The sequence below is a fragment of the Epinephelus moara genome, chromosome 4, assembly GCF_006386435.1.
Source record: "Epinephelus moara isolate mb chromosome 4, YSFRI_EMoa_1.0, whole genome shotgun sequence".
In the NCBI taxonomy this organism is placed as follows: Eukaryota; Metazoa; Chordata; class Actinopteri; order Perciformes; family Serranidae; genus Epinephelus; species Epinephelus moara.
In genome coordinates this window covers 21,262,206-21,288,859 of record NC_065509.1, presented here as the reverse complement: position 1 = coordinate 21,288,859, position 26,654 = coordinate 21,262,206, and the positions used below count along the sequence as shown (strand labels likewise).

Below are 26,654 nucleotides of genomic sequence, written 5' to 3'. Positions count from 1 at the left end.
TGTGGACTACCTTTCTAAGATGTCAAAGTTAACATTAAATGAATTGCCTAAAATTTAAAACAGGCTTTTAAGATGATCTCTATAAGAATTAAATAATGAGATAAACCTAATGTGGCATTATAATAATCAGTTTTTATCTTTAAAATAAGAGCTTAAACAATTAATCATCTTTAGAAACATAATTGCCAACATTTTTTATAATCTACTAAGTAGTTAAACAAAGTGCCTAACATGCAGATTTATTGCTTTTCTCTATTTCATAATATTTTTAGCTCGATACTGCTTAATTTTGGACTGTTAGTTGGACAAAACAAGTATTTTGAAGAGGTTGCCTTCCGTTTTGGGAAATTATGAGGGCCGGTTTCTATTTTGTGACATGTTTTAATCAGAATAATCAACTTATCAATACAGAAAATTGGATATTAAGTTAAGTTAGTTGCCGCCCTCTTTAAGACAGTGTTTAAAGTAGGCCTGCAGCTGCCTAATTAATGTATCTTTTGGTGTCTCAGGTTTAAATTACGCACTGATTGCAGATAAAATATTTTTAATGCCTGGACATTTTTGTTCCTGATGAAACCTTTGAAAATGCCCACGTGCAAACCACAGTGGTTGCACATCATTAAAATGTCAGGGCTCGTTCGTTTTTTTGAAAACCCTGATTCCATCCATTCATCCATGTATATCTGCTTATCTGGGGCTGGGTTGCAGGGGCAGCAGGCCAAGCAAGGCACCCCAACAAGACCCAATAAGATTCTGATCAAACCCTGAATGTTTGCATGAATTCAGTGCAATGCTTTGTTCAGTGCACAAAAACAAATAGAAATCAATCAAACTAAAAACTTGTCATAAACAAAACAAACTGAAAACAATCAACTAAGCATGGTTTACTTTTATTAAAGGCTTTTTAGGAACCAGTCACACATTTTTGCAGAGATGTCGGAGCCAAAATTGTGTCTGCTTGGCCTCAATAACCATGAAAAACACTGTACGCACTCCACCCTTTGAACCGCACACAGCAGTGTATGTGTGAAAGCAAAAACTTCAAAGATGAACCTGGCAGTGCGATGACACTGTTAAAAGGAGCAGGACTGATGTGATGTAGGCGATTGTCATTGAAAACACACTCTCAACACAGGCAATGTTTTATTAAAACATATCTTCACCTTGAACGGCAGGTTTGACTTCACATGTCTGGCTCTCTACAGTCTTAACTTATCTGGCGGGGGGGTGTTACAGGGAAAGCAACTGATGACAAATGAGGAGGGAGAATTAAAGTGTTATTGAGAGGGAAAGGTGCTTCTAAAGAGGAAACACTGACATCAATTATAGCAAACTGAATAAGACTGTTTTTCTTTAAAAACAAAAAGCTTATAATTACATATTTCCCCACAACCCTCCTCTCTGCCCGCCTCCCACCCTCAAAAATGGCTCCCGAATCACAAAAAAACTGCCAAAAACAAAGTTCAGTGACGATCCCACAAAACGATAAACAACACATTTCAAGTCAGAGGAACCTGAATTGTCATGACAACCAGTGATTCATATGGCACAAGTTTCCCTCTTTAACTTTATAGATGGACAAAAGTCTCCAGTTCGTCATTGTCCTTGCACAGAATGCAACAATGCGTCGTCACCACAAAGTCTGTGTCGCAGCAGTAATCTGTCTTTACAAGGTGGATACGCGTAATGCCCCTTTAAAAACACCTGTCATAGCATGCCATTGGACTTCATATTCAGTAAAGGAAAGGTACAATAAAAACTATACATCTGTCAGCACAGAAATCTCCATAAATATATTAGACAACTGAACGTCAGTCAGAGAAAACTTCCTGAAGAGCAGAAAGATGAGGGGTAAATGTCACCTGTACATAATCTACACCTGGCCTCGCTCCCGTCGTGACTGTTAAGCTATACTGTAGTTGTCTTGCATTACTGGCACAACACATTGAAAAGTAGTAAACACTTTTTTTTTTAAAACAGTTCATATTCCCCGCCCGAAATAAGATACAATAAATTAAAACACGAGAAGAGGTGAACAATAAAATAGGCTTCTCCAGTCGTTCTCATGCAAAATAAGACAGTGACGATTGGAACGGACGTGAATGCATGAACATCTGGATCACAAACGCACACTCGCACACATTAAAGTACACGTGGGATAAACTGGTGAAATGCACAAGGCATGTCTTCTTCTGTTCTTCCCACGTACACACAGTTGCCATTCCTTCAGTAGACCTATAAAATTACACAGCTGATACGGGCTAGCCAGCGCCCTTCACATCATTGTAAGTTTCATTACAGTACATTACAAGTAAAGGAGGAAGAAAAGTCAAATTAAATACCTAGACAAGGCTTTGGACTAGAGGGGGGGAGAAAGAGAGAGGAGCAAATACAAAAACAACGATCAGTAGGAATTTTATAAAGTGGTTTTCCCTGTAACTGTACTCTCTATAGTAGTAAACATATCTTCACAGAGTAAACACACATCGAGGGAAGGGAGGGACGGAGAGGCCGTATCCTCTCCAACACACTGTACCTCATCACTGATAGTAAATATGCTGCAAAGGCATTTTGCTCCAGTTTCCGTAGCTTAACTTTTCAACTCACTTTTTTCGTGATTTGTTCTTTTGAATTCTTTTTTTTTTTTAACACTCTTCTTGATGAATCCTGTTCATCGTGTTTCTTTTTTTTTTGTCTTCATAGAAAAACACCTAAGTACCAGCTAGGTTCCTTCACAGTTCATTTTAGTGCAATGAGAACACACGCTCCCTCGCTGGCGGGAGGGTCAGCTGCCGTCAGTGCCTCATGTCTTTCCCAGAACGTTAGACCTGACGGGAGAGAAGAGAAGAAAGGTCAATGGAAGGACAGAGTGTTGGTAGATACAGCAGCATCTCTCATGTGACACTCTTACCTGAGTGCTTTCCATCTGTCTTTCTCGACCTGGTTCTCTGGACTCTCGCTCTCGTAGGAGGCGAGGTAGAGACCTGGGGAAGAATGGGAAAAGAAATGGTTGGGAAGTGAGTAAAGAGGATTGGTTGGTCAGAGCAAACTATCACGAACTAAAGTAAAAATATATATCAGCGCATGCAGAGGAGGTTCTCACCGTCCTCGCTGAAGATGGGAGCAGTGTGGAGGTAGTGTAGGATGGCCCGGTCCTCCTCGAATGGACACTCCACCTGTTTCCATGTTATGAACTCCCCGACCTGCCGCGCCAACTCCACAAATTTCTAAAAAGTTTAAAGTCAGCAATCGTGTTAATCAAATACTTTCTGAATATTTTAACAATAACAGGAAACTCTGAAGGCCGTCTGTCATTTTGACAGGTCCGAACAATTCAAACACCTCTCCAGTTTTGTGTGGATATTAATGTGCTACTGTCTAGTCTTGTCTTTGAGCTCATGTGCATGACCTTGTTGTCGAGCTGGCTTTAGCAATCGCATTGGTAGGCTGCTTTTTATTATGCTAACTTGTGCTTCCTTGCATCCTCTCACCTCCCGTGACCCAGAAATGATCCCCCATATCCGCCATCATGGAGGATCTTCCAATCCCTTAAATACACCACGAGGAGAGTGAATTGAGGAGGCTACTGAAGGAGCTTAAAGCACAGATGTATCCTGCACGTCTATTCCTCGCATCTCTCTCTCACATCCTTGCTGGAGATGCAAGGAAGAGTAACGAGTGAGGGGAGGGGGAGACACATTAGCATAACGAAAAGCACCCTTAATCATTACCATTGCAGCAGCAGCAGCTGTCCAGAGTTAATAGTATTCCATCATTTATTATTACGACTGAATTTTTACGACCCTATCCTTAAAAATGTCAACGTAACAGTCTAAAGCACCCTCTGTTTTTAGGAGGGTTGAAATGAGGACAAAAAGGCGACTGGCTCACCTCAAAGTTGACGTGGCCGTTGGGCAGCCGATTGGCACATCCTTCATTCAGAAAGTAAATGTCTTTGATCAGCAGACTGAAGAAGGGAATCACAATCTGAAGACAGAGAGCAGGCAGGGAGATATAGATGTGATTATGAAAATAAATGATTGAATCAATGCCAGCATGCTCTCAGAGTGATGGCAGCGACGTGGCGGCGAGCCCTACCCTCTCCCTGTTGCTGTTGGCAGTCCGAGAGCGATGGGCGGCCCCCCTCAGAGCTGTCCTGTAGTTGTAAAAGTTTCCCGTAGGATCCATCTGATGCTGTCAAATCAAATGGCAACAAGGAACATGCTGTCAACTTCAAGTTATTACCTGTCTTGGACCTCTCAGTCGGTGAATACTTGGACTGTGTTTACCTCCAGAATGAAGAACTTGGCAGTCTTGGCTTTGCCCCAAGTCTTCTTCAGCCGTGACACAGGACTCATGTTCATACCGGCTACAGCAGGAAATGGATTTCAGCTATTAATACCTCAGTACCAGGTCATGCAGGAGAATTCTCAGTACTATTACTCTCAGATATCAAAAAATATGACTCACAGATGATAGCCATGAGGGAGTTGAAGTTTCCAATGTTGAAACACTCTCTGGCAACATCGATGAAGAACTCTATCACCTGGGCCCTCTGCTTCTTCTTCGCTGGCTGTCAAAAAAGGGACAAAGAATTTATTTTTTTGTTAGATATTTCATTGTACGGTTATCTGCTCCAGGCACACTACTGCAAGAGTTAACATCACATAGCCTATTTGTCGGTGAAGATTCTCAGTCATCCAGGTCATGGTAATTGTAAGTGCTAATATCGTAGGCAACTGGGCTTGCTTGCGTTTCAAGACGTTTCGCCTTTCATCCAAGAAGCTTCTTCAGTTCTAAATGACTGGTACGAAGTTGCAAAGTTTACGACTCTGAAACTAAGAGCTCATGTGACCCCTCCGACTCTGCAAGGGTTCCCACCCACTCAGGGTTTATAGCCTGTAACTTCGTACCAGTCATTTGGAACTGAAGAAGCTTCTTGGCTGAAAGGCGAAACGTCTTCAAGAAACGCAAGCAAGTCCAGTTGCCTACAATATAGCACTTACAATTACATAGCCTACACTGCTACATGTAGCTCCATGCTAACGCCAGGGAAACGTGTAATGTTGGTTGCCGGTGTTGTAAATTTCTCCCTGATTTCGAATCTAATTCCTGCTGGAACATGTCCGGCTGTGTTTAGAAGTTTTTATTGGTGATTTTTCATGGTACAAAAGGCCGGTATTCTCCGTTACAGTCATTCAACAGATGCAATCATGTTGCAGAGGAGAAGGGTCTCGCTGCAGTCTCGCAGACTAACGATTGTAACAATAGAATTGTCCCTAGTTCATGTTGTTCTGGGGACCGTTTTGTGTGCGACACAGTGTAAGAGCAGTGAGATCTACAGTAGTGAGAGCCAAATGTGTTGAATGCAGGAATTGAATACAGCCCCTCATTGCTGAGAAGAAGTTAAGATGTTGTCCTTACTGTATAGCTTATAAAGAACAGATCAGAATGAAACACCGACTTCAATGCCTGGCCCCTATCCCTCCACCATCCTAACTCCTTGGACTTCCTTTCCTAACCCACAGCTAGGTGCCAAGCTGTAGAAAACCAAGAGCTGACCAATCAGAGCAGACAGGACAAACACAGCCTTCTCAAACGTTGCATACAGGTGTTCCAGCACAGGCAGTATAAGGAAAACAAAGTGGGCTTTTTAACATTAAAAACATGAAAACACATATATATTTTTTTTTTACTACAAGTATGAATCTGAAAATAAGCACACCCTCTTTCATTTTGTCACAGTGAATGCTATCTCCTGCTGCAGACACTGGCACAAACAGTGTCAGTACATTTAACTGTGACAGTGTAGTTACACAACGTAACCATTAGGGGGCAGTGGCGCTCTGTAGCAAATACACTGCCTTTATCTGCAGCTCTCCATTTGTTTATGACTGAAAGACTACCACAATATTAAGTTTTTCCTGGATTATTTTTTGACACATGGGAATAATACAGTGCTAGAGCTATGGTAAATACAAATATAGCATATATTTATCATGTATAAATATAAAAAAAATATAGAAAATGTGCTTCAAGTGTATGGAAAAGTGGAATTTTAAGGGGTTTCAGTGTTAGTTTGAAAGCAAATCTCCACTCAACAGGTACAAAAGAATATAAATTATGCATAAAAATAGGGAGCATCTTACTTCATACATACATGTATAGTATACTTCATCGTTAAAGTGCTTTCCATCAGCGGCTGTTCCATTTTGTGAACAGAGCCAGCTTTCTTTTCTTCATTTTTGTCATACTGAGTATATTCCATGTGCCGTTTCTTTCCTTTAAGGTCATTTGTCAGAACAAATGAGTACCGGGTGTACCAGCATTTGCCACTCACCATGCAGATCTCAGTCGCCACCAGGTAACACAGTCTGTTGAACCACCTGACATAAGCCTCCAGGTTGGAGGTTTTCTTCTTCTGGTCGCTGAAGCATGGCTGCCGACGACACACAAACATGCGCGCACACACACACACACAAACACACACACACACACACACACACACACACACACACAAGAGCGAGTCAGTATAGGAAGCGCTACCATAGGGAATTCCTCTGATCCTAATTAGCTTCCTTTCTACAGGCTGACCCCCCCATGTGAGTGTAAATGACAAAGACAGCGAGCCGGGAGCAGAAATAACATGATCGATGGAGAAAACAAAAATGTAGGGGAAGGACAGACAGAGAGAAGATGAGCAAAAAAATAAAAACGACAGCGACTGAATATGGAGGAAAACCACAGTGGGCTGAGAGGAGAGTGAAAGCATTCAACAGTTACACAGAGAGGGAAGATGAAGCAATGGTGCTTGCTAGAGTTTTTGGTATTACAGAATGTGACCTTAGTGAGCTGCTGACATTTATACGCTGATCCTAATCAAACATCAGACCTCAACAACATTATATACAAGGCCGTTTGTGCCAAAATATTTTTTTTACTGTAACAGGTAATCTCAAATTCTGCCTCATGCAGCATATACCAACAAAACAAAACTGAAAACTTGAAGAAATGCTGTGGTTTGACTTGAGGACAGAGTATGGGTTTACACTGATATGACAAAACAGAATTCACACATAAAAATAACAGTGACAGTGGGAAAAAAAACAGAATAAAACTTTACCTGGGTTCCATCTAGTGGCTCTTTTTGAACAAAGGCTTGTACAAACTCCTCCGGTCCGATCGTACTCAAATGTTCCTGGAAAACACACACACACACACACACACACACACACACACACACACACCGATGGGGGTCATCCCATTAATAATTCTTTCATTTCAGTAATGGAAGGCAATCAATAAGGGGAAGTAATGACTCATTGACGTGACTCATTGGAATCATATTTCCACAAAGTGACACTAGAGACAACATTCACTTCTATTAAAAGACAACTGAGCAGTCACATGCGTGTGCAAATCAAATGACTCATTAGACTCGAGTTGTGATATAATCCAAAACCAAAACAGTGCTGCACTCTCACACACACACACACACACACACACACACACATACACCGTGACAGAGAGCAAAACTGCATCTAATTCTCTTTAATCATAACTCACATGTTGCTAATAACCTACTGTAGAAATGTTTCTGTATGTGTGCACTGTACACATCTCTCTCTCTCTCTCTCTCTCTCTCTCTCTCTCTCTCTCTCTCTCTCTCTCTCTCTCTCTCCTTGTGTGTGTGTGCCAGAGTGTGAAGCTGTCAGGTCACATATATCCACAGCCTTTTTATCCCCTTTGTTTGAAGCCCCAGGCACATCACTGACTTCTGGGGTGATGTCACCGCTCAGACAAGGGTACAAGCTTACTCAGGCACACACGCACACACGCACACACACACACACACACACACATACACACACACACAGAAACACAACCACCCCCAGATCCACGTGCCCACATCAAGACACACATGAATAGACTGAAAGCACCATGCATGCAATGTGAGCGACACTGCAGCGGTCCTTTGTTCATGTATGTTGCGTTGCATTATTCCCTTTGTTCTTCTCATTGCACTGGGTGTAGACCAGTTAGCGCTGACGACTCATAATCAAGGTTATACGACAGCGAGCTTCAACATGCTACAAGATCACAACGTCAAGTGGTTCTGCAGATTTTTGTTTGCTATTATACCTCCCACCTATTTTGCTTTATTGTTTCAGGGTCATTTTCTATCACCCACATATGTCTGTCTATCTATCTACTCCATCTCCGTGTTTAATGTCTTGCATCCATGGGTGCTGACTTCCTCGTCCTTGACTTGGACTATTCTCCACCCATGCTTCACCATCCTCAGCCCCTTCTCTCCACCCCATCTAACATCCTTTCCACTCCTCCTCCTCGTCCATCCTTGTTATCATCCCCTACCCTGACCTTTGTCTAACCCACACTTCCCTCACCCCCCCCCCCCCCCCCCCCCCCTTCTCCTCACCAGCTCCACGTGGGTGAGCTGCTGTGCCAGTGTGTACGGGTCGTTGCAGATGGAGAGCATGTCCTTCTGGATGGGCGGAGGCTTGGTTTTGAAGGCCACCAGCTTGTCAGAGATGGAGGAGGCGTTGAGGGAGACCTTGATGATGCTCTCTTCCCCCTGGCTCATCAGGGCCAAACGCTGGCTGAGCTTCTGCAGCACCTGGTTCAGGGTTTTCCAGTAGGCCTGGGGAGGGGAGAGGAGAGGAGAGGAGAGGAGAGGAGAGGAGAGGAGCAGCTGTCAGTGATGGCGTTCATAAATCATTTATTAATGCCTCATAGATCAGTTATAGGCATAAATCAAAAGGACTTGCCAGGTTGGGAGCTCATATGTAAGCGCTCTATTCTATAATAAATCACTGAGTATAAAGTTATTAATAATCATTAATAGTTATTGGCAGGAATGCTAACGTCATCATTCATGTCAGTGTGGCGTCAGCCTGGCAGACCAAAGGTTGCTTGCTAAATCATCGTGCTGTTCATACATATCATACTGTACTGCAAAATGTGATGATTTGCTATAGACCAAGGTACCTTACAGTGTATAAAGCAATTTAAATACTTGAGTACTTATATTTAAAGGGACAGTTTAACCCCAAATCAAAAATATATATCTTTGTCAGTCTAGATTGTTTTGCTGTGAGTTGCAGAGTGTTGGAGATATCGGCCATAGAGATGTCTGCCCTCTCTCCAATATAATGGAACCAGATGGCAGCAGCTTTTCAGAAATCATGACCGCTGGTCTCATTTATAAAACAATGTGTAGGATCCACACTAAAAATGTACATATGGACAAGAGCCAAAAATGGCGTGTGCCAAAAAGTATTAGAAAATTTCTACAAGCAGGCCTCCACCTCACAGTTTCTCATTTCCAAAATGTTCGTAAGCATGGGTCAAAGTTTCTCCCATCAAGTCTGTTTCTATAGATCACAACTTTTGCGTGGGAAGTGGCGTACGCCTTTCAGGCATCGTTTTGTGCGTACAGTGTTTATAAATGAGACAGGATAATCCACAAACCTTGTTGTGAGCAGTTTCATGTAGGATCTGTTGTCCAAACCAAACTACACCCGCCAACTGTATCACCACGCAGAAGGAAGCGTGCATCTACTCATGGATAAGAGGCTCATGCTCATGACAGTGCGAGAGTGTTCACCTACTGGCAACAGAAAGTTACTTTGTTCATTCTATGATGTCCCTCTTCTAGCAGGTTAATCAGACCCACCTCAAATTTGCTGATAAAAGTCCTTAGACCTTGATGATATTTAAAAATGAAGCTCTTGACTTTTCATCAAACGCTGTCACCGTGGCACTGGCTTATTCGCCATTAAACTTGATGTTGTTTTGAAGGGGCAAAACGTGGCGCACACATCAGAGGTCGCAAATTCTGTTGTCTGATATGAGTTTTGTGCTTTCATGTGCCAAGATGGCTCAACAGCGCCCCCTAGAAAATTTCAATGAAGCAGCCCCTGAAGCTGGGGTGACCTGCATGTATGAAACTTGGGAAGCACCTGTAACACTAGAAGACGTACAAAAAAACGGGCAAGAGTGCGAGGTCCCGCCCAACGCTGCTTACACCAATGAGCTAGCACTAGATGCACACTTCCTTCAGTGATAGAGTTGGCAGGTGAAGAAACAAAATAGTTCCTACATGAAAGCGCTCACAACAAGGTCTGTGGATTATCTTGAGTAACTGGGTCATGATTTCTGGAGAAACGTTACTGTTGAGTTTGTTTGTTTTTTGGCACTTTGAGCACCACAAGCTGAGTGCCATCTAGTTCCATTATATTGGAGAGAAGGCAGACATCTCTATGGCCGATATCTCCAACACTTGACAACTCACACCATCTGAAAGAATTTAATGAGCCCAGGAATAATGAGTTCAATGTAATTTTTCAGATGAATCAAACTGTGTTTTCGAGGTTTTGTGCTGTTAATGTCCAGGAATGTGTGTTTCTGTGCCCCTCCCTCCAGATGACTGGTCACCGGGGCCGTTAGGTCAGCCTGTCTCACAAATGACCCAGAGCCACGGCTCCCACATGTATGCACGCACGCACACACCCATACTGTAGACAAAGCTGTAAATAGCAGCACATTCATCACCACCTGCCCTTCCCCTCTTTCTGTCCTCTCTTCACCTCCCTCCATTATTCCTGCTCTTCAGTTCCAACTCCATCACCCCCCTGTTTTCTCTCTACCTTCTCTGTGCCCCTGTATCCCATCCCCCCATTTTCTCCATCCATCTCCCTCTCTCGATTTCCCCCCCGAGGCTGCAGATAGAGCCACTCCTCTAACATCCTTCCTCTCTCCCCTCCTGTAATGTAAGATTGTGTAACGCAGCACTGTGGCTACTCACCCTACACTGACACTCTGACTCCCTCCATCACCCCGCTACAGTGGTAGTGATGATAATTGAATTTCGTTCCCCATCAGAGCATTTCTCACTGCAGCTATGGCTTATGAAGGCTACGGCAACAACTACACTATGGACAAAATCAGTCTTACAGCCCATCAAATTATTATCCTGATCCTATATAACTGAGTATCTTTGGCCGTGGACAAAACAAGACATTTGAGGATGTTACTTTAGGCTTTGGGAATCTGTGATCGACATTTTCTTTTAGCTTTTTCCGGTATTTAATAGACCAAACAACTAATCGATTAATCAAGAAAATACTCAGCAGATTAATGGACAATAAAAATAATCAGTTGCAGCCGTACTGCTATCACATGGCTGCAGTCACATGTCATTAGTGTACCTCGTCACATGCAGCTATCCTGTGGATAATGTCTTTCAGGTGTCCGACCATCTTCTCGTCCCTGAAGTCAGATGGGAACGTCTCCGTCCATTCTGTCAGCAGCTGCAGGATCTTGGGACCAAACTTGCGCACTTTTGCCTGTTGTTGAAAAAGTGAAGGAGTTTCAGTGTGGTCTACATTTGTGACTCCCTCAGCAAAATAAAACGCAATCACAAAGTCAGCAATCTGGCAGAAAATCAGCGGTTGCTTACATGCACAACACAAGTACGCCTGAAAGCTTTTGCTGTGTCTGCCTGAGTTTCTGTTCGTTAGCGCGTGTATGCTCATGGAGGAGTTATGCATGTGCGTGTGGCGCAGTCCTGACCGTATCGAGTGGGCTCTGATCCAGCTGCTGCTGTTTGATGCACAGCTCACACACCCTGGACAGCAGCTCCGGAGGAGGGATGAACAGGCGAGCGCTCAGCAGGAAGGTAAACACATAGGCTTTCTGTCAGAGGACAGAAGGAGACATTCGCTAAGACACTACAGCCACAACATCAATAAAAAACACTGCAGCTTTCTGTAATTAAAGGAAGGTAGAACTTTAAAGAGAGACATGGGGCTAATAAGCTAATTCCTGTTTACCTCGGGGTAGTAATCGGCAGTGGGCACAAGGTTCTGGATCAGGGTGTCCAGGGAGGCTGAGGTGATCGGGGGCCCATCGGCCAGGCAAGCAACGGGCCCCGGGCCCTCCTGTGGGGCCTCCTCCTCCTCCCCAGGCTCAGCACAGGCCAGATGGGGGCTGAAGCCACTGGGAGTGGTGAACATGGTGCCTGAGCACACAGTCTGGGGCATTCCTGTCTAAAATCAAACAGACAGACAGACAATACAGAATGAGGAAGAGGGATAAGGCTGGGGGTTTACGAAATGGAAACTCAAGTACATTATTGGCAGCAGTCTGACTCGGTAAGAGGAAATGAATTTAATGCATCATCCTTTCTTTCACACTCTCCCTGCAATAGATTGGTTAAGCCTCTCAATCAGCCTGTAACACACTTTTCCTGTGTTCATCCTGCTGGTGTATCATCGCCTGCTCACTCTCACTCTGCGCAGCAACACACTCATGCCATCCAACTGATGCCGTCGTCGGGGGATACGGAACCCCCCTCCCCCCTCCCCAACAGCTGCCCCTGTCTCCCACATCGACAAGACAGAGGACGGGAACAAATATGTGGGTCACCCAGTCGCCGTGGAGACTGTTGCTGCTGCCTGAAAGCGATCGCGTGGCCTCCATCTCTGCCCTGTACGTCTCTCCCTTTAAGAATGCTTTGGGTTACATGTTTTAAAAATTCAACATGCTCTTGCCCTCAATGGACCGACACTGCAGCTGTAGTGGAACGAAGCACTTACTGCACTGTACGCTAGAGTAGAGATACTACGGAAACAGAGAGCATCGTGATCCTCAGGGTGCCATTATCATCATCACTCATCATCACCTTGATGTCGTCTACATGCAGCTGATGAATTATAGAGACCCCTCCTTCATTAACAAGTTTTAACATGGCAAAGTAGAGCAAACAGACAAAACTGGTTAAATTAAAGGATATTTTGTGCATTAAAATCAGCAATTTTTGGTTTCTTACATCCGACTTTGACACTGATTTGAATAAAAATACACTGCTGTGCTCCTGCTCCCACTGACCGTACTGTTACTGCGTCTACCTGAATCACTCATTATCACAGAGGACGACTGCAGTCTCTCGCTGCCTTCAGGCGAGTTCAGCCGCACAAAGCCTCTTTGCCTGCAGGAGTGACGAGAAGGGCAGCTAACCCACAGCGAGACCTTGAGCAACATGCAGGAAGCTATTTCAGATGTAAACACGCCATACTCTTCCTGCTGTTTGTAGCTCAGACAACAGCTTGGGCTCGGGCAGAAACAGTGGACATGTACATACAAATATACATGCATACATACACATGAATATAGGAGTAGAGCAGAAGAGAGTTGTCAGATAAGGCAGAGCTTTATTAAAACTACCTCAATAAACTGTAACACATTAAAAAAAAAAGGAAATCTACTTGATATGGCCGCATCAGCTCTCTGGTCCAGGTTTGCTGCAATCTTTTCATCCCCTGGTGACCTTCAGGTTCCCTTCCCCCCCGTCGCCTATCAGCCACCTCGATAAACTGGTGTCACGGGTCCCTTGGGTGAAAGGTCAAGCGCATTCTGGTGTGCAGAGACGCAGCTCATGTCTCAAGTTTCTTGTGTGTGTGGGGGGTTCAGCTTTCCTTTGTTCTCCCCTATATACGAGCACTTATTCATGCACTTGTACACACCTAGACACGAACGCACTCAGACAGGCACACTAAAGGCTGGGGGATGGGGGGAGTCCTTCTGTGGGGCAGTTTTACAGCCTTCTTTCCTACTTACTGACACCCACGGCCATATCTCTCATAATATATGTTGTGGTTAAAGACGGCCGACATCGCCTTGTCTGCTCTTTGGATCTATAATAATGGCTCCTCTATCGCACGTAGAGGAAACACTAGTAGAGCGAAACACTGACTCACAGTCTGTGTGAGGAAGAAAAGATGTGTTTAACTGAGCAGGTGACACTCGGGACCCCAAATGGAGCCGTATCAATGTAAACACTGAGGCTACACGCCATACTTTATGGGGTAAACTCATCCAGACACAGTTCTGTCTCTGACCGCCCTGAACTTGAAGCTTAGAGGTAGTATATTTTGCACAGTGGAACCTCAGTTGAAAATATTACTACTATAATCTAAAATGCTGCTCTACAATTTCCCGAAATGCAACATCTGAGCCGTTTTCCTCCTACAAACGTGATTGCCACCGTCTAGATTAGGTCCCAAAAGGGGAAAGCCGGGGGTGTCCTTCCAGCGACCTCCTCCAGATTGGATTACAACATGCAGCCACAGAGCCGACATGGCCTGATAAACAGAGAAATGGACAAATCCAACAAGCCTCTGCAACAACACAGATGCAGCGGGAAAGCATTACGGCGGCTGGCAGAAACTTCCTCTGTGATAGGCCTGACAAGAAGACAAAGTCTCAGCTCTAGGTGTGTGTGACTAAATCCAGGAGTTTATCTGTGAGTCATCTCATGCATACAAACTCACACGCCCCGCTGCCAGTGTGTTTGTATTCATATATGTATGGGAGTGACTGGGAGTTTTATTCTACGTGCCCACACTGTCAATGATTTCCTGTATCGTCTGCGATAATCTTCGCCCTCCTTATTTCTCCCCTCCTCGGCTCTTCTCTCCTCCCTCCAGCATTTCCCCGGCTCTGATTCATGATTTCATCACAGCTCTGCGCCTCTGTCAGTCGATTCCTCACAGTCTGCAGCATGTGAGCGGAGGTCAATCAGGTAGCTCCTCCACAGATGTGTACATGTTTTGATAGATCTGTGTGTGACACACTCTGCCTTGTGCCAGGAAAACTGATTTTTTTTTGTGGTTTTTAAGGTCAAAAAAGGTCAAATGTTTGGAGCAGTGGAGCATTTAATAGTTTCACAAAGACGAGGGAAACTGCTTCGACTTATCGTGCTCGTATGAAGTAAAAGATTAACTTTTGTTTAACAGTGGCCACTTTAGTCAAAAGTGATAATGACAGGAAAATGGCTCCGTGAAGATTCTTGCTTTAAAGGGGAACAACTCTGATTTTACACATCAAAGTCTGTTTACAGATCAACTAGCATAACACACCCAAATTTATGGTCAAATTGTCACCTGTCAAGTTGCATTGTGAATAATGTGGGTGCCAGGTTTTGACGAGGAAGTTTCAAGATGTTTGCAATACAAATGGAGTCCAATGCTTTACCTGACTCAAGTGACTCAGTAGTGTCAGTTACACAGAAATTTCCAGGTACCCAGTACCCAGTGCTGGCTAACATTAAGCTAACATTATCCAATATAAGCTACTGGTTATACCAAACCAAGTAAAGTTGTAGCAGCCAAACCCCTACGTGTATTGAAATAGGGGTGAGTGTTACTGCTTATAAATTTAACTTTTCATTATTCAAATTTTACCGTCTTGTTTTAAAGGGTCCAGTGTGTAGGATTTAGGGAAACACTAGCAGAAGTGAAATCTCATAAAATAAGCTTTTGTGCATAATCACCTGAAAATAAAAAATCACTCTGTTTTCATTACCTCAGAATACGGCGTTTTTATCTACATAGGGAGCGGGTCCTCATTCATGGAGATCGCCATGTTGCACCACCATGTTTCTACAGTAGCCCAGAACGGACAAACCAACCACTGGTTGTAGATAGGACCTTTTGTGTTTTTGCAATTTCATCAGAAAAGCACAGATTTTGTCAGATGAAACTGCTTTATTCAGTGTTTTTACCGGTTTAAATCACAGGGTCCATTTGAGAACCAGACCTCTGCGGATTATTTGGCTCCCAGTAAAAACCTCCCGAACAGCTACACCTTAAGTTATCAGAGACAAAAGTTGAGCAAACATTAGCAGGTGCCAGGCTAGCAGACTGTCTCCAACATGCCAAACAGCATTGGAGAAACACTGATTTGTAATGTGAAACTGGTTTATTCAGTGTTTTTACCAGTTTTAATCACCTAACTAGTTTGTTTTGGCGAGGAAGAGATCTTTGCAGATAATTCGGCCCCTGGTAAAAACTCCTAATCAATGAACACTAAAGGAATTCCAACCAGGAGAGGTTTCAGCTGGCTGCACTTTGCAATCCTCCTACACTTTCAAAGAAGTGGAAGATGAAATTTCCCAGAACACCTTATGAAGTCAGCAACTTCAGCAAGTTTTGGAAAACAATTTGTTACTGTGCAATCAGAATGTAGGCTATACAAACAACAGATGGTTGGACTAGCGTAATTTCATCAGCAACTCGGTTGAACACAGCGTCAAAATATTTAAACAAATTGACTTACCTGAACAAAATCAATCAGAACTAGAAGACGTCGTAGACGCCCCGTTTTCAGCATTTCTTCTCCGTTGATTCATCAGACGGAGAAGAATAAAGATAGCACATGCCACAACACAAGCGCTGGAGCCAGCATTTTCAAACCTGAATGACTACCGGTATCTTGCGTCGCTACTACGCGTGACGTATGCCTGCATGTTGGACACGCCGATTTGCATGAAGTGGTGTCTCATTTCTTAGGGAAGGATCTCTACCCTAATATTTTTCACTTCCCTCATCAGGTTTTATCTCGCAAACGAGGGCACTCAATACCAAGGGAGATTTAAGGGGTAGAAATGGGAATAGGCCTAAATCTCCCTAAATCTTGCACACTGTTGATTTAAAAGGCCTGTTGTCCAGAGTAATTGCAGTTTTTGGAGGCACCTGTGATGCTGAGCTGTGATTGCTGTGAAGATGATTTGCAGTCCCCAGAGACTTTGGAATCAGGCATCAGTGGCCAGATGATCATTTTACCTTTGCTGTAACTGATCACTTCCTGTGAACTCCAGCATTATTCCCACGCAAGACAAACTGACCCAACGACTCTTTTCTCTTACCAAGAAAACGTTGTGTATTACTTTTTTTAACTTCTCACACTGTTTCACAACCGTATTGCTTACACCACCTTTTTCCTACAATGTGACCAAGAAGTCATCCACAGCTGTTCTCTATGTATAACTTTCCGTACCTCATGATACACCCAGCTCCCTCTGCGCCTGTCAAATTGCATCAACGCCGCATGAAGAAACACATTGAGAAACAAGCAGCTAGGAACAGGTGAGTGTAGTGGTGTGTGCTCTAATCCCCCCTGAGATCTCCAGCAGCCAGCCAACGGCAGCCCTGCACTCTGTCTAGACAGCTGGGGGAGTGTCATTGTTCAGGGTCCTTGCAGCGTGCTTGTGATTCTGTCAGGCTGTTATCGTTGACATCAGGGGATCCGCCTGCTTTGTTCTATCATGATTAACAGAATGGCACTGTCTGGAGACACACAATCTTTATCAGCACCCTTGACTGTCTAGCTGTGTGTGTGTATCTGTGCGTATGTGCCTGTGTTGATGAAACAATTGCATTCCTGACACGACCGAGCAGCTTGAGGCTGTCAAACTGCTTCACAACTTTGTTAATCTCTGTTTTCTAGTTGTCTCCGTCTCTGTAAAACCTGTTTCACCACATAAATAGTGTTACACACACCTACCTGTGTGTGAGCGTGATTGTTGAAGACAATGGTGACGCAGCTGCTGACAAATGCGATCTGCCACTAAGGATTTAATGGATGACGGCAATCAGCAGAAGAGAAGGCGCTCCATTAAGACTGAAGAGGCTTCTTCAGGAAAAATCAAACCACTGCCTGACCTCTATCATTAAGGAGTCAGGGGTCAAAGGTGAAGAGTTAAGGCTCCTTGGTGGGGGCTGATGGATCCAAAATCTATGGGGTCGTTGTTGTAATAACGCTCTGCTGCTTGGCTCAGTTCCCAGGCTAGATAAAGGCTTTGGCGGTAGTAAGGGACATTTTAAAAAAGGTCCTCAAGAAAGAAGATTTTAAAAAATCCATTAAGGCTGTCGCAGTTGACTTTGATTCATTGGCACTGCCGGTCATGTCTATTCATCATCACCCCATTTCAAAGTTAAGGACAAGATACTTGCCTGCAGGTCTATATCCCAGACCCACATGATTCTTACAGCAGCACAGAGAGTCTAGTTCAGGGATACTTAACTCACTTTTGCAAAATGACAGGAGGCTAGGGGCCAGTCACGGCAGCTTGGCACAGGTCAGGAGTACAAAGGGGCATTTCTGGGATTTGAGGACATTTAGGCCTTAGCCCAGACCTCTATCAGGGGTCAGGGGGATCCTCTCGTGGCACTTTTTATGATAAACAAACTCTACTTTGGTGCTTTTAATGCACTCTGGAACCTTATTTACCTTAAAAGTACAAAAAAATATCCAAGTGTGAATCAGTACATGTTCATCGTGAATTAGAAAATGGTTGGGGGGGCCGCCTGACACCCTATCACGTAACAGATTTGGCCCACAGGCTGTAAATTACGTGTCAGTGGTTTAGATCCTTTCATAGGGATGGTGAAAACTACACATTGGACAAGAATATGCTGCATTTCTGATAAGTAAACTGAGAGTACAGCTAATACACGAAGGCAAATTAAATTGTTTCCTGCACCAGCACACAGTCAACTGATAAGGTGCTTGTTTATTTTTTTTTGTGGTGACGAGATAAATCAGGTTTTGCTGTTGAGTGAAAACATCAAATATATAATTTGGTTTCCAGAAAATGTCAAACCATAAAAAAGTCCGACTTTGTTGCTTTATTTTGTGGTATATAGTAGTTGTTCACGTTCCTCAGTAAGATCTGCCTCTATCTAATTGACTGAAGTGTTGTTACAGAAAGGAAATGACATATCAATACTTAGAAACACCACAAAGCAAGCCTGAAACCAAGACGTGATGTGATGCTATTCATAGAGCGAGCTGCGCAGCATCAAAGGTAAGCACAACAAATATCCGGCATGGGTACTGCAGCAACGTTTTGTTTTGTTTCTTGCAGTTGTTTCCTGGCTTCAGAGATCACAGTTAAAGGGGAGGCAAAACGGCTGAGGTAAAAGCTTCATCCTACTACCTTGCTCGGGGATGAGTACAGGAGTAAGATGGCAAAGATAGGCGAGAAAGGTGGGCTGCGAAAGGAGGGTGAGAGGGTGATATTCCCCCTCAGGGTAGTATGCACAGTCTAGGCTCTATGAATGTTAAATTCTCCTCCTGCCAGACTCGGCGAACTCCTCTCTTCCATTGCCGACTCCTTCGTATGACTCCCCGGCTCCCTCCTTACTGACTAATTTACATACCCTAACACTACCTTTCTAATTCAGGATCCACATGTTCGCTCCTTTAACACATAACAGTTTCAACACTTCTATTTCAGGACTGCGCTCTAAAAAAGCGGATCCTCCCGTATTTTTGGTCCTGACACTGTTTTGTGTGCCTTAGAGTATTGCAGGGCTGGCCTAAATTTTCCACAGTGTTCTTTGAAAGCTGAAATGATGCGACTAGAGGAATAATGGAGTATTCTCATGATGGCAGCGGCTTGAAAGAAAGTAAACACCTCTTTGTCATCCAGCCTCTCACTCCCATTTCCCTTCCACATGTCCCCCTCCATTCCTCCCCTCCTCCTTTATCTCCCTCTCCACGCCCTACTTTCCAATGAGCCCACTCAGGACGCCTGTACAGATGGCCCTGCAGCAGCCTGCTATCCCAGTGGGAGCTGCTGGCATGGGAGGCTTTTTGGCCCTCTGCCCCTACCATCATCCCGAGTCTCAACAGGAGCCCAAACGTGTATTGGCGTCCAGACCGAATGCCAAGGTGCAGGGGCCGAGCCAATCTGGCCGCTGAGCTGCACGGTGGCCGCCTGGCACCGCTGACAACAGAGGGAGCGCAAAATACCACACATATGTCACCGTACACGCGCTGCAACAAAATCAAACCACCGCACTACTGTTGGTTAATGGTGTATGTGTGTGTGTGTGTGTGTGTGTTTGGGGAGGGTGTGGAGCTGAAAACAAATGAGTTCATTGTGTCTTGAAAAAACCATGCATGCACACTTGCACCCACACAGCAGCCAAACACAGGATTGAGTTACAGTCGAGGCATTCCAGCTCCCCACCCATTCCCCGGCCTCTTTCTGTGGTATGAGCCCGATAGAGGTCGGGAATCACACTCAACGGGGCTCAACAGGGACACACTTCCCAAATCCCTTTTATTGGAATTCCCCTGTAGTATCTGAGCGGGGTCACACTAACATCCTGGCACCTGTTCTACACCCACCCAGCTCCATCAATCTCAATGTAGAGCTCACTGGGAATTCTCCTCCGAGAACACACCCTGTGCGCGTGTGCAGCCACCCTCATTCCTGAGCGAGTTTGGACACAATTGTGCGCATGTTTGTGTCTGGGTGTCTGTTTGTGTGCGTGCTCATGCTCGAGTGTGTGCGCTCGCAAACGGGCTGAGAGAGCATATCGAAATCCAAGTGAAGTCACTCCTTCGCTGTGAATACAACCATCTGTCCTACTGTTCTCCAAGAGGTGCGGCTGTAGCTCAGTGTTTCTCACATTCTCAACAAAGACAGAGTGAGATAAAGCATGATGCAAGTTGCACGAGAGGAAGCGTGCACTTTTAATCGAGATCAGAGTTACACAAAACCATCAGCCTGAGAGAAGTTCTGTGCATTTGAGAGCAGCTCTAAAGGGTTAAGCACCATCATCCACTACCTTCTCTTTCAAACCACTTCACATGTGCGAAAAATACACTCCTGAAGCTATTCCCCCTGTGCGGAGTGGATGGAAATGATGCACTAAAATGAATTGAAGGTCTGTGACATGTGATGGGTCTGTGCAACCTATCATGTTACTTAGAGATAATTAAAGCTGAGCACAGATTGGCACTTAGCGGGCAAGTAGCATGTGCCTGAGCCTCAAGTGCCCTAAATCTGTCATTCACAATGGTCATAATGCTTTAAAAAACAGTCATGTATTATTCATAATATTCCAATTTACAACCCCCCCTGATGCAATGCTCCTTTGAGGGGAAATCGGACAAGAGTGATTTTGTTTCAGTCCTAAACAGGCATAATTTTCCCTCAAGTGCCACTTATAAGGAATTACCAACTCACCAAGTGAATGGAAGAATATGGGAAAGGGGAACAGAATAAGTTGATTGAGAGCATCCGGAAATAAATGCCTGAGTGAAGCTACCTCAATAGTCCCTTGTGCACTTTTTAAAAATTAGACATCATCCAAACACCCACTCAGCATTGTTTTACTCTCACACAAACCCGCACAATAACCGCCGCAGACTAATGAGCGAGACGGCAACACAGATGCAAATCTAATAACCAGACGTTACTAATTTCATCATGACTGTCTCTTCTCCTGTTAAAGTACATCTATCTGCTCATTACAACCAGCACGGGCAGAGGCCATGCGGTGTGTCACTGTTGATGTATGATGTCAAAGTGTACTAATTAGTGTTGGGAGATTGCATGGTCTGGTCTCCTCATAACTCATGCCTCATGTATTTTGATATGATTAGAGACAGACAGAGGTCAGAATACACGCTTCATTAAACCACAACTAGTTTCATGTTGATTTCAAATCTCTTCATGTCATTTTTGTGCCCGTAATGCTTCCTGAAATAACACTCTTACTCTTACTGCCAGAACATAGCTCCGTCACACACTATGAAATATTTTCATGATGCATTCACACTTCCCTGTGTGGACTATTTGTGATGAGTGGTTCTACCCACTACATCAACAATACGCCACCACAGCAGCCTGGTGTTAATAGATTATCAGGGGACTGCCCAGTGGGCATGATGGTGTTACTGATGTCAAGAAAGGGATTTTACCAACATAATGTACACTGAATGCTAAAATGATCAACCTATTTTTAAAGCCAAACCATGTCGTTATTATAGATAATGATGGTTGAGACCTACTGTATGCTTTGGGGTTAGATTTCTAAAGTCAGTTGTGTTTCCAACCCTCCATTTATACAGCTGGAAACAATTCCAATCTTTATCCCTGCCAAATAGGGCTTGGTATTTAAAATATGAGTGCTGACACATGAGTTTCCGTCCCAATATCAGAATTATTTTGAAACATTACTAGTAAGTGCTGGAGTTATTTTTTTACATTCACTGTCACCAAAACCCACTGAGGTCTAACAAGCGTGTTGAATACATTTTCTTCCTCATAAAACATCTACAACATTGATTTTCAAGGCATTTTGCATTGTATACCTTATAGCAGTGGGGGGAAAATTTGATACAGCATAGTACTGCGATATTTTTGTGTGGCAATATTATATTGTCACACAGTTAATTCATTATGCAAATGATTTATATTACAAATAGAAATTAAACTTTTGGTAGCCTACTAGAATAATACAATCAGCTGTGTTTTCAATCCGCTAGATAAATTTTGCTGGGCCAAAAAAAGTGAGATGAACAGACTGAAAACTTTATCTTACATAAAAAACATAATTTGCAGCTGAAAATAGGTGATAAGCCGCAGTGTATTTTATCGCAATACTCAGCATATCGCAATATATTAAAAATTGCAATAATATTGTATCGTAACTTATGTATCGTGATAATACCGTATCGTAGATCCCATGGTGATTCCAACCCCTAATATACAAGTTTTTGTTTTTTTGTTGGCATATTCATGGATGCATTATTGATAGGGCCTACTAAGCACAGGCCCAGGGGCCCAAAGCATCAGGTGGCTCCATGGCCTTCTCTTGCAAAATGTCACTCAAATTAATAAGTGCCAACCAGGAGGAGACGCAAAAAGACTGCAAAGAGATGCAAAGAGTCACAAAATAACTACAAAAACAGGCAAAACAACTATAAAAAGACACAAAACAACCACAAGGAGACATAAAATGAATAAAAAATGACACCAAGCGACCAAAAAATCACAAAATTACCTCAAAGAATCACAAATTTACCCCAATATGACACCTATTTACCTAAATGAATCATAAAACAACAAGAAAAAGACACAAAACAACCACAAAGAGACATAAAATAAATTAAAAAATGACACCAAGCGACCAAAATGTCACAAAATTACCTCAATGAGTCACAAAACAACAACAAATTCTGTGCATCTTGCCTCCATGTAGGAGTAGTGGTGGGGCCCTTTGCATATCTGTGCCCAGGGGCCCATTGTCTCATAATCCGCCCATAGGCACATTGCAATGCTTCTGTGGATTACTCTTGATGAGCAAAATAGCGAGAAACCAGTGGTGGGAATGTTTGTTGCGTGCGTGTGCATCCACATATATGCAGCACACAAACAAAACAGAAACCCACTCATTCAAAACAAAGCTCTAAATCATTAATTCTTTGAAGAATACAAAACCCTTTTTTAATTAACGACTGTAGTCAATCTCATCACATCTAAAATGCTGTCTTAACACATGAACTGCACCTAATTAAAAATCTAGAATGAAATATTTCCGTCACAAGCTGTATGATCCTCAGGTGTCCAGGCGCCTGACGAACCAACTAATACTCTGAAAAAACATACTGGTCATGTGATTGGGGAAGAAATCATTGCATGGAACCTTTATCTGTTAGAGTAATCTATATGCTTACTGCAGTGGTATATCGAACACACCAGGGATCTAATCATATTCCATTGCTTCTTTGACCCAGCCGATCCATAGAGACAGACCGTCAATAGCTGCCCATATGACAGCATGCAGGCCATGTGGAGGCAGCTCAGAGCGTTTCCATGGAGTCAAAGCTCCTATTGGGAGGTAATTAGATGCCTGTTGAGTCCCCACTTTGACACCCCCTCTTCTCTCTTTTATTCCATCAAAATCCCTTGCCCCCCCACCCCCACCCCTCTCCATTTCTCTCTCTCCCTTCCTCTCCTGCGCTCCCGAGACAGAGCAGCCGGCTGTGACAGAGTGATTCCACATGTGAACCCTGTCTGCCTCGACCTGTCAGCGAGATCACTCTCATCATCCCCCATGTCAGCGGCGAAGCTGCCGGGTAGCCGAAGGACATCCAAAAGGCCTGTCAGGTACACAGGCCATCACGATGTTCTGTCCCTTATTCAATCGAGCTCCTGCTGGGCCAAGGAGCTGTTTATGTAAGGTGAAGGAAAAAAAAAATCAAATGTACTTGACAATCCAGTGGCACCAGTGCTGAGCAGCAACTTTCGGAATTTCCCCACTTAATGGGAACGTCGAGATGATCCATGAATAGACGAGAAAATGTACAAAAATAGACTTTGCGCTCTACAATTATCTATTTTGTACTATTCAAAGTTTGCTTGCTTTTATTGTTGTGTACTTTCCCTCAGAGACCTTCTCTAAAACGAAAAATGTCAAAGCTTCAGCAAAAAAAAAGGAAGAACAAAAGACTGACTGATCGTTCACACATCCATCTAACACAGCAGGGTGGGGGGATGGGTTTCAAGCCTATCCCAGCCTGAACCAGTGAGTGATCATTTCATTAAAAAAAAAAATGGTCAAGTTTGATTGCTTCCTGTGTGTTTGACAATCACATAATAAACTGTTATTCTTCCTGCACGAGTAACAGAGCTGCCAGTAGGATTTTGTAGTGGATTCCTGTTTTGACTGCTCCGCCACAAGGCAGTAGTGGAATTCTGTCATGTCTGTAAAGTAGAATAGCGTGTGATCTACGATTCCTCCAAACACACACACACTCACGAGCCCCTTCCCCCCCATACACACTCACACAGCCATAAACCTTGTGGTGGTAATAAAGCTGTCATTGCTACCAGACTAACAGCTACTGTGTTTACCTCCCTGTCGACCTGCCCCAGACAAACCCTGCCCTCTCTTTCCCTCTCTCTTCCTCTCCACACTCTCACAATGACTGGCCTCACTCTCCGGGAACTTGCCTCTCTCAATCTCACGTCGAACCAAACGATGCCCTCATTAGCAGCACACCTGTTATTCTCTGCAGACTTGGCCTGAATTGGAGGGAACATGTGCTGGAGTTTGTGTCTGTACCTGCAGACTTGTTACCAGTGACTTCTGACAGAGCCCTGTACTTGGAGTGACTCATGCCTGTACATCCCCAATCTACTGTACTGTTAGGGCAAGCTGTCATTTTAATTCAAAACCTTATCTCCGTGCAGTGAGGCATTATGGGAACAGCACAGACAGGCTGGAATAAATAGATGAAACCTGAAGAAGAGATGGGAAGAGCTGCACGGGGTCTGGATCACTGGAGGACAAAGTCAAAGGGGACTGATGATGGTGCGGAATCAAAATGAATCAGTGATTATCTCATACACAGCTGGAGTGAAGCAATGGATTTACAGCATTCTGTCGTTTCACAAAGGGAGCTCGACACAGAACAGCTTCGGGGCATACAGACGCACATACTTCCAGTGAAGGTGAGAGTGCGCAGTTCCCAGGGTTGCATCCTAAACAGGAGGAGTAGGGGAATAAAGACGAAGCTAAGAAAGACGTGAGAGGAGCTGCTGCCTCTTGGAGCTCCATGCTGAAAGAGCACGGTCACAAAACGTGATGCCCCCACTCCAGTGCCTCGCTCCTGTGGGGCTGGGAGGTGCAGCCTATAGGCTGTGGGGTGGAGGAGAGCTGAGGGTGTGGGAGCAGAAGTGCCTCAACTGGTAATATCAACAGCTAGAATTCCCTCCCCACTGAACTGGTTTACCAGCCGGTCTTACTTCCATGCACCTTGCAGTAGGCTGCGAGAGACAGATAACAAATCCTTTTTGGTTTGTACTGGTGAACTGTGCGAGCTGCTGCATCGCCTTGGGGTGAGAAAAGGCTGCTTACCACCTCTTGGGTGCTTTAGTGGATGATGCAGATTTTTCATAGCGAGGGAAACAGTGTGAAAATGTCAACAGTGCCACACCTGTTCACCCTGTCCTGCCTCTCAGGGAGAATAACAAAGACTCTACACTTGAAATTTGCATAAGCAGAGACAGAATTGATAGAGAGCCAAATCAGAAGTGGAGCTTTTCCTCCCACGTTAATAATTACACAATAGGAGATAAGCTTTGCACCAGTTAACCAGTCCACAACAGAACAACACTTCCTTCCCAGTGGCTCTGTTTTCAATGCTATCCATCGACTACCACGACGTCACCTGCCGACACGTCCAACACACCGTCCTGTAAATGTGTCAGAGGCAGAAGACGCAGTGAAACGAGCTGGATCCCCTCACACGCCCTGTACACAGCCCTGCACACCGCTGACTCACGCCACAGATGCCCCTACATCGTAGTAAAGTGATGCAAGCAGCGGCTCCACTGTTTGGAACGCGATAAGGATTTATGATGTCATCACTGTTGCTGGTAGGCTAAAGTTCGAACTGTGACGACACAGTGTTCCAGACCCAGCGGGCAGAACGTGCGCGTGGATTATAAGGCATTCTGACACCTCGCACGCACGCTCACACACACACACGCACACGAGCTGTGGGCGTGAGCGCAATCTCAATATGCTAATACGATAGTAGTGGTGTAACCTTGCTTTAACACGCTACTCACCAACACTACACTTTGATCCCCATCTTTGCTCCGACTTGTATCCGGTGTCGAATCAATAAAAGCCGCCGCTCCGGATATTCCCAAATTAATTAGCGTTGTACAAAAACAGCCTGCTCAGCTGACATCAGTGGGAGAAGTAGAGCCGGACTCCAGAGAGGTAGGCTACAGTCAGGTCGGTGCGAGTGGAGAAAAATGTCTGTTGATAGGAGCTTGTTAAATGGTCCTGGCTGCGGACAGGTTTCCACCGGTGAGCAGCGGACACAGACGGAGAGCTGTCGCCGTGAGAAAGTGCGTCCCTGAAGGCGTGGCGACTGTCCCTGTCCTGCGCCACGGAGACACGGCGAACCGCACAGAACATCCACACGTCCTCGGAGCAAGTGATGAGCCGGAGGAGAGGAGAGGGAACTACTCA

The 26,654-nt window shown here is 44.3% G+C and overlaps 1 protein-coding gene across 1 annotated transcript; it reads right to left on the bottom strand.

Moving 5' to 3' along the window:
* Nucleotides 1-872: 872 nt before the first annotated feature.
* Nucleotides 873-26,654, bottom strand: LOC126389055 (ras-GEF domain-containing family member 1C-like). The gene is made up of 14 exons (XM_050042485.1): nucleotides 26,243-26,654; nucleotides 11,856-12,071; nucleotides 11,596-11,718; nucleotides 11,232-11,369; nucleotides 8,441-8,662; nucleotides 7,124-7,198; nucleotides 6,341-6,439; nucleotides 4,471-4,573; nucleotides 4,290-4,369; nucleotides 4,099-4,194; nucleotides 3,892-3,987; nucleotides 3,104-3,227; nucleotides 2,912-2,984; nucleotides 873-2,828 (listed from the first exon to the last, which is right to left on the bottom strand). Exons 2-14 carry the CDS (start codon nucleotides 12,063-12,065, stop codon nucleotides 2,804-2,806), a joined length of 1,464 nt encoding a protein of 487 aa, XP_049898442.1. The 5' UTR covers nucleotides 12,066-12,071; nucleotides 26,243-26,654; the 3' UTR covers nucleotides 873-2,803.

Bases quoted from the DNA above. Each gene is read 5' to 3' on its own strand.
- LOC126389055 (XM_050042485.1), bottom strand. From the start codon at position 12,065: ATGCCCCAGACTGTGTGCTCAGGCACCATGTTCACCACTCCCAGTGGC. The intron at 4,370-4,470 runs GTGAGTCATATT...TTCCTGCTGTAG, and splicing joins CTCCCTCATGGCTATCATCT to CCGGTATGAACATGAGTCCT. The intron at 3,988-4,098 runs GTAGGGCTCGCC...CTCTGTCTTCAG, and splicing joins CCAACAGCAACAGGGAGAGG to ATTGTGATTCCCTTCTTCAG.